The 9,071-nt window shown below is 37.6% G+C and overlaps 1 protein-coding gene across 2 annotated transcripts in view; it reads right to left on the reverse strand.

Annotated features, from left to right (window-relative positions):
* PNPLA4 (patatin like phospholipase domain containing 4) overlaps positions 1–9,071 on the reverse strand; it is a 55,044-nt gene that overhangs the window by 14,570 nt on the left and 31,403 nt on the right. The window contains exon 7 of one of the 2 annotated variants that reach the window (XM_034951357.3): positions 1,235–1,914. The exons of the other annotated variant lie outside the window; for it this stretch is intronic. Coding sequence (XP_034807248.1) covers positions 1,897–1,914 — 18 coding nt within the window. The 3' untranslated portion in view covers positions 1,235–1,896. Of the gene's footprint in view, positions 1–1,234; positions 1,915–9,071 lie in introns of those variants that run through there. 2 annotated transcript variants of the gene reach the window in all.

Consider the following 9,071-nt stretch of genomic DNA (forward strand, 5'->3'; position numbering starts at 1 on the left):
GCAAGCACTGGTTACTGGCTCTTTTTAAGTGTTAAAATTAATTTAATAGAATTTGAAAACTAAGATTTTTGCAAAATGTGGGTATAATAAAAATATAACCTATAAATTATTTTATAAAGCTTTAATCCTCAAATTATTAACAAACCCCTAAAGTGATTCTATCATCTGAGGTAGAAAGACAAATACTATCATTACTTATCTTTTAAAAAGGTTACTACCAAATGCTCTATTAGTTATTAATAGTATTTTTCCCGGAATGGTAGTGGAATTTGTATATTCATTTTCTATTAATGGCAATGGTAAAGCAATGTTCTCTAATGAGTTCAGAAACTTGCTCACCAACACTACCGTTCTATGTACAGAATGTTTCATAAAATTTCATATCAGAAATAAAACTTTTGATTGGGATATTTTCTGGTTTCTCTCCCAAACTCCCACCCCTCATTTCTTCCATTTTCATCAACCTACCTAACCACAACCTAACCCAGGCAGCCATGACACCAGCAGGCATTGTTGCCATCCTAGGCTTCTTCACTCCACAACCTTCCAGGCTCCCACCTGTCTGGCTCCCACTACCATCGTCCTTGTTCTCTGCTTGCAGTTGCAGACTATTTAAGTGTGGTAGGATGCTATAAAAACATGGTACTGTTTTCACTAATTGTCAAAATACATAATCTCAGCTAGTCTGTTGCATTTTCTCTGGTAGACCCTCACTTTTTCATAGCTGTTCCAAACTTAGATGATTTGCCTTTTATTCTGAAAGACAACAGACCTGCTCATGTTTCTCTTCTCTGTTCCCAAATCCCTTTGTCATAGCCAGCTTCTCTCTCTTCCTAAGATTATGCTTCTCTCGAAGAGTTCTGTCTCAGTCCTCCATCAGTGTTTTTGATCTGCCCTATGCCAACTTTCACCAGAAACTCGCTCAACAAATGGACTGCCTGGGTATTCTCTTCCTGTCTTCCATTCTCTGGCCCTTCTTTATTTGCTGACAAATATGCCCCAATCTTCTTTTTTTCCCATCATCCTACTGTCCACAACCCAAACTAATTTCTATTCACACACCTAACTTTCAATTTTACAGCCCTCTCTCCATGTTTTTAATATCACACATCTTGGGAAAAGTTGGTTTATGTAAAATACAGCAATGTTGTCTGTATAATCTGTCACTAATTACACACTTAAAAATAAATTTGTATTCCCATCACCATAGAAACCACCATCTTAGCTTTGCTTCTCAAAACTTATTGCGCATACAAATCACATGGGATTGTAGTTAAAAACGTGGTTTTTGTTTAGTAGCTGGGAGATGGAGCCTGAGGGTCTTCATGTCTGATAAGCTCCCAAGGGATGCCCCAGGATTGGTTCACAGACCAGAATTTGAAATGCAAAGAGCCAGTGGATCATCACCCAAAGTCTTGTTAATTTTTTTTTTTTACAGGCTGTCATTTGAAGATTAAACCTAAAATCGTGTCTATCTATTTTTATCTTTTCCCTCTTTAACTCATTGCTACTTGTCTTCCAAGTGTGTCTCTCCATACAATCCGTTCTCTTCAGTCATCTCTGCGGTGTCACATCCAATAGATTTTTCTTCATCATCTCACTGGTTGCCTCTGCTGAATTCAACACAGACTACTCATACAATGAAACGGTACAACTGTGTCTTCTATGGAGGAAGAGATTCCCCTTATAGCATTACTGGGTAACATTTATGTTGTGCTTTCAAAAAAACCAAGTCATAAAAAGGTTTAAATATTTACCTCTTTCCATGTTGCTTGAGCCACAGGCCAACAAACTGAACACATGATTTAAAACCGAACTGTCAGGATATCCAGCCCCTATGCCCACAGCAGGTCAGGGATGATACATGACTTAATCATGCCCAATCAGAATTCTCTCTTACACTTTCTTTCGGGCCTATTAAAAAAAAACAAAAACAAAAGAAAGCTTATACTCTGTGGCTGTTAATATGATAGAATGTGAGTTTTTCTCTGAGAACAGCCATCTCACCCACCATCTGTAGATCTGTCTTGTGAAAACAGATGGCATTTGAATGCCTTCATTTCAGCTGCTATGCCCAGGTGGCCAGGAGATAGCCCTAGACTGTACAGCTATATGTACTTGTAAATTCCTTTCTCTTTCTTTGATCTCTCTGTGGCTTGTGGTAATTTGTGTTGGGCTTCCTTCACATGCAACAAAAAGTTTTGACAATAATCCCTCATAAATAATCTCTTATCTATAGATTTTTTGAGAAAAAATAGCTGAGAAAATGACACGTCTACAATAGATAGAAAAATTTGGATATAAACAATCTTAGTAACTGTTTTTAAGTTTTATAAATTACCAATTTAACAATTGGGAAAATAATAAGTTAGCTATGTTTTTATGGGGTTTTCTTCTGTTTGTTTGAGACAGGATCTCATTCTATCATAAAGGCTGGAGTGCAGGGGTGCAATCATAGCTCACTGCAGCCTAGAACTCCTTGGCTCAAGCAGTCCACCCACCTTAGACTCCTGAGTAGCTGGGACTACAGGTGCACATCACCACACTCAGCTAATTTAAAAAAAAACATATTTTTTGTAAAAATAGGATCTCACTATGTTGCTCAGACTGGTCTCAAACTCCTGGCCCCAAGCAATCCTCCTGCTTTGGCTGAGTCACTAGGATTATAAGCCTGAGTCACCAGGCCTGGCCAGCTATGTTTTCAATGTCTAAAATGTTACTTAGTACCCTACATATATATTAAGAATTAACACATTGGAAAAATTCAGCATTGTATTGCTCTTCCTGGAATATTTTCAAATGGCTAAAATAAATGAAAGTAAAAATGAAAATAAAAAGAAAAAGAAATTTCTCTTTACTCTGTTTTCCTAAAATAAAAATATCTCCAGCCAGGAGCAGTGGCTCATGCCTGTAATCCCAGCACTTTGGGAAGCTGAAGCAGGTGGATCACTTGAGCCCAGGAATTCAAGATCAGCCTGGGCAACATGTGGAAACCCCATCTCTACAAAAATAAAAAATAAAAATAAAAATTAGCAGGGTGTGGTGGCACACACCTTTGGTCCCAGCTACTTCTGAGGCTGAGGTGGGAGGATCACTTGAGCCTGGGAGGTAGAGGCTGCAGTGAGCTGTAATTGAGCCACTGAACTCCAGGCTGGGTGACAGAGTGAAACCCTGACTCAAAAGAAAAAAGAAAAAACAAAAAACAAAAAACCTCTAATACCTCTTTAGAAAAATAGGCAAAAGACAGTGAGAGAAAATTTGCTGAAGAATTTAAGAAAGTGAATATTAAGAAATTACATATACAGCATGGAATACTATATAGCCATTAAAAAGAAGGAAATTATGTTCATTGCAGCAATATGGATGCAGCTGGAGGCCATTATCCTAAGTGAATTAACACAGGAATAGAAAACCAAATACTGCATTTTCTCACTTACAAGTGGGAGCTAAATACTGGGTACTCATTGACATAAAGATGGGGACAGTAGACACTGGGGATTACTAGAAGGGGGAGGGAGGAGAGGGGAAAGGGTTGAAAAACTGTTGGGTACTATGCTCAGCACCTAGGTTCTGGGATCACTTGTACCACAAACCTCAGTATCACACAATATACCCAGGTAAAAACCTGTACATGTAACCCCAGAATCTAAAATAAAAGTTCAAAAAAAATTTTTAAATAGATTTAAAAAATAATTAATCTTTTTTGGCTATTACTGAGCATTTATTCTGCCAATTGAAATTTTTTTTTTTTTTTTTTTTTTTGAGATAGGGTCTCACTCTGTTTCCCAGGCTGGAGTGCAGTGGCATGATCAGGGCTTGCTGCAGCCTCTACCTCCCAGGCTCAAGTGATCCTCCCACCACAGCCTCCCAGGTAGCTGGGACTACAGGCCCATACCACCACACCCAGCTAACTTTTTGTATTTTTAGAAGAGCCGGGGTTCTGCCATGTTGCCCAGGTTGGTCTTGAACTCCTGGGCTCAGGCAATCCTCCCACCTTGGCCTCCCAAAGTTCTGGGATTACAGGCATGAGCCAGCGCGCCTGGTCTGGCAGATGAACTTTAACATCTACTTGTCACATTTTGAAAACCAAGGTTCTGAGTGCGATTGGCATTTGTAAAATTTGTGGTTTAATATATGGGTACTCAACACCAATATACAACGTAATTTTCCCATTCAGCAACATAATATGTCTAGTATCACATAAGCAGATTTATGTGCAGAGTTTTTGAATGTATCTTGCACATTTTCTGTGTGTTGCCATTTTTTTTGCTATTGTGATTTCTTTTTTCTACTTTTAAAATTTCTGGTGATATAAAGTATTATTAATTTCAATATATTCTTATAGACATTTGAGTGAATTCTTTAACTTCTCATATTACTTTTTCAGTTGATTATACTGAAATATTTAGGCATTCAGTTACTTATCTATTCCACAATTATTGAGGACCAGTGGTGGGTTAGGTCATGTGCATGATACTAGAGACAATTTACAAATATAATTGTTAGGTTTTGAAGGGAAGGTGAGGGTTAAAAAAAGACACACACACACAGAAAGAGGGTGGCTCAACAGCAAATGCAGGCTTTGTGTCCAGCATAAAACCTAAAGAAGTTGGGGACCAGCTTAATGCCAGAGCCCACCGCTGCTTACAGGCTGGGGGTACTTATAGGTATAGGCAGGAAGGGTTTGGGCAGTATGGCTTGCTGCCTGGTGGGATGTTGATAAGATGTTCCCACGATAAGGTGGTTCTGGTCCTTGTTCTGGCGGGATGTCATCATGGTGTTCCTTGGATCTTTGCCCAGCAAGATATGATAGGGACGTTTCTTTAGTTGGGGCTTTGTCTGCCTTGTGATCAGGTGGTTAGGCAGGATGTTTCTCACGGCCCGAACCCCCGTGAAATGTTTCACTTTGACCAAGGTCAGCACAATAGCGGGTAGCTTACATAAAGGTGCAGTTTGGACTCACATTCTTGCAAGGTTTGCAAAATAGCGGGGAGCTTACAAAATGATGCAGTTTGGACCAACAGTAATGATTCCAGTATCTTTTTTTTCATTTTATTGGTTTTTCTTTTTCTTTGTTGCTGCATTTTCCAAGTCTTGCAGAACGGGGTGTGGACTAGCAGAGATGTCAGGCACACGAGCCTTATCCCTGATTTAATGGGAATGCTCTCATGCTTCATGACCCAGAATGAGGCTTGCCATTTGATTGTGAGTTTTTAAATGGTATTTTATTGAAACTTCTTTTTATTCTTGAGTATAGCTATTTTATTAATCTATCATGCCCAGTGAAAGAAGAGCATTTTCAAAAGGATGGTCTGCTTTGACTGAATAAAGCCAGAAAAGGGCAGTGTTGTGTCTACAAAAGAACTGTATGGGGATGATGCCAATTTCTCTGATACAGCACCTGGAGCATTACACACAACCTTCACAACAACATCAAAAAAGACTTTTAAAATTTATTATTATTTTTATTATCTATGATTTTACATTATTTGTGCCAAAAGCATATTAAACTAATCCAAAAGGAAAAGCTAAAGATCAGTCCCAATAGCACTAGCACCATCAGACATAACAAAACTACTGTGAGCTAATATCTCTAACAACATCTTCAAAACAGCAGCTGGGCCATCATGGCACAATCCTGTAATCCCAGTACTTCGGGAGGCCAAGGTGGGACGACCCCTTGAATCCCTCCAGGAGTTCAAGGCTAACCTGGGAAACAGCAACACCCCATCTCTATGTTAATTAGCTGGCTGTAGTGGCATGCACCTATAATCCCAGCTACTCAGAAGGCTGAGGCAGGAGAATCGCTTGAGCTCAGGAGTTCAAGGTTACAGTGAGTTATGCATTCACTGCATAGTGTCACTGCACTCCAGCCTCAGTGATAGAGCAAGACCCTATTTCTAAAACTTAAAAAAAAAATAAGAAAAAAGGCAGCTGATTATGATTGAGCAGGCATCATTCATATCAAAGTCATTGAAGATGTGCATTACAATAGCAAAAATACAATAACTTCCCAGCAAACGGCAATAAACCTCTTGAGGAAATAAAGTCATTTTTTGAATTAATGCAAGGATACTATTGGGAGTGAGGATGGCACTGATCCTGCTACGCTTTTTGTGGGGCCATCTTCCCCCTTAGTCTATAGCACCACAGATTATTTTATTCTATTTATTTTTGTAATTTAATAAAATCCCCATTTTTAACCCTGTTTATTGACTCATTTACTTGTTACTGCTTTCTCACCCAGTAAAACAAATATTCCCTTAAGTCAGGAACCTGCTTTATTTGTTTTCATCTACATATCAAGTATGTAGCACAAATTCTGGCACATAGTAAATTCTCAATAAATATTTATGGAATAGACCAGAAAGCAATGATTAAATACCTTCTTTCTGACCCTTCTAATCCATAGAAATACTTTGCAAATCACTGATATTTTGAAATGTACATTAAAACTACATTGGTACCCTCTCAATCTTCCCAGTTACAGTCAATAATTTAATTACACCATTTAAGATGACATGCAGGCTAACCAGTAAATTGTAGCCACTAAGTAAATGTGATAGATCAATATAGAACATGAATTGTAGAAAGATCTTTAAGCAAAGTATTTTACAATGTTGATTGCATATTCTAACTCCATATGCATTCTTTTTTTAACAGTAAGTTAATTATATTTCACTGACAGAGATAGTGAAGGTATTGTAAAACACAATTAAAAATATATTATATATTGTTGTTATATAAAATAACAACAAATGAAAATGAAATCAATTGCACTTTTTCATGCTAGTGGCCTGGTGTACTAAATTGTTCAAGGACAATCTAGCCAACTGATTTTATGTTTATTGTTGCAAGGTGACAATGACCTATGTTAGATATAAAGTATTTGCATACTTACAGGTATATTTTCTTTATCTTAATGTCCACAATGTGGCTAAAAAATAAGAATACTTTTTGGTTTATATAATTAATTGATTAAAGAATTTCATCATGGAATGACTATCACCATTTAAGTAGCTTTATATAGATGAAATACATAAACTAAGGAATTTTTATCCATAGCACTCATAGAAAATAATCATGCTTTTGAGCAGAAATAATTTCTGAGATATTCTGTAGCCATAAAGTTAAATAAAACATATCTAAGACTTAAGAGGAGAAAGAATAGGAAATTATTTTAAATAAAGTAGTAATTATTTTTGGATGCCATATTTTTTGTAAAGTCTTTTAAACACAAGTTGAGAATTTCAGTGTCTGCATTGTTCTAAGTTTGCATTAGAATGTTTTCAAACTGCAGATTGTGATCCATTAGTGATTGTGAAATTATTTAAGTGTAGCATGACAATTTTTACAAATCAAAATGGAATAAAAACCTCAAAAAACATTACACATAATAAAAGTGTTTCATAAAAATTATTTTTATTTATATGAGTAAATAGTTTTACTCAAATTTATATTTGCATATGTATACTATATGCATATGGCAATATATGTGTAAAATATGTGCATATATGTATTGGATTACCTTATAAAACAGGTCATATTCAAGAAAGATTGGAAGTCATTGAAGAAAATGTTGTACCAAACATTAGAATACATAGGTGGCTATAATATGCAACCAAAATGTATTCAGTTCTTAGTGTGTGAGGAGGATTTTGCAAAGACTGTCAGCTAAAAACAACTTCATGGTGAAATGTAAGGAATGATAATGTGATAAGCCATTTGATCTCCTTCAGCTCCTCTCAGTTTCTGAGTGTTAAGGATGTTGTATTTGAAGGCGGACACTCCTACTCTTTTACCCCACACGTAAGTTCTAGTTAAGCACCAGGTTCCTAGTTGGGAGACAGATGACAACCTCTCCTGTTTTAAAGACACATGTCAAAGCTGCATATTTGTAAATGACAACCTAATCAAAGCCCCTTTATGTTTCCTAACTTTTAATGCTTACTTTAGGAGGAAAGACCTAGGTACCCTAAAACAAGCACAACTGTGCTGCCCTACACAGGAATTTTTTAACATAAGAAATTAATAAAGAAATAATTGTTAAGTTCTCATCTGCTTTTTCACCAGTTGTTGGGCAGGTATTTATATACAGTTCATCTTTGAACAATATGGGGGTTAGGGGTGCTGACTTCCCTGTCCACCACTCCTGTGGTCAAAAATTCACATGTAACTTTTGACTCTCCCAAAATGTAACTACTAAGAGCTTACTACTGACTGGAAGCTTTACCAATAACATAAACAGTCAATTAAGACATACCTTGTATGTTACATGAATTATACACTGTATTCTCACAATCAAGTAAGCTAGAGAAAAGAAAATATTAAGAAAATCATAAGGAAGATAAAATATACTCACTGTTTACTTAGTGAAAGTGGATCATAAGGGTTTTTGTCCTCGTCTTCACATTGACTGGGCTGAGGAGGTGGAGGAAGAGGAGGGGTTGGTCTTGCTGTCTCAGGGGTGGCAGAGGCAGAAGACGTAGAGGAAGTGGAAGGGGAGGCAGGCACACTTGGTGTAATTTTTACTGAAAAAATCCACATGGACCCTCATAGTTCAAACCCATTTTCTCCAAGGGTCAAGTGTACATTGACTCTAAGTGGGGTCCTTTAGCAGCAAGTAATAGACCCTGGCTGTGTTAAGTCACACAGAGCAGGTACTGGAAGGATATGATATGAACAGTTCCTACTATTGGCAGCTGGTAGGAGAACAGGCTTCTAAAACTCAGCTACTTGGCATCAGGTTGGCCATCCTAGGTCACTGTGGCTGCCACTGTTTCCGAGGTGACATTGACTTTCCTCAATCATTCTCTATTCCAGGTGGCTTCCTTTTCAGGCACAGGTCAGGTGATCAGAGTCCATTTTCCAGTGACATGACTCAAACCTTAGGTCCTCAGGGATGTGTACCCTTGCTTCTGCCATATAAGGTTGCAATGGTTTCCCACTAACTATTCCACTAGTGCTGGTTGTAGACTGGATAACCGGAGGGGTTACCCCAATTTCATGCACATTCCTCCCTATCCCCATCATATGGCAGCAAATCCATCTCCCCTTGACAAGTACAATAA

The sequence above is a fragment of the Pan paniscus genome, chromosome X, assembly GCF_029289425.2.
Source record: "Pan paniscus chromosome X, NHGRI_mPanPan1-v2.0_pri, whole genome shotgun sequence".
In the NCBI taxonomy this organism is placed as follows: Eukaryota; Metazoa; Chordata; class Mammalia; order Primates; family Hominidae; genus Pan; species Pan paniscus.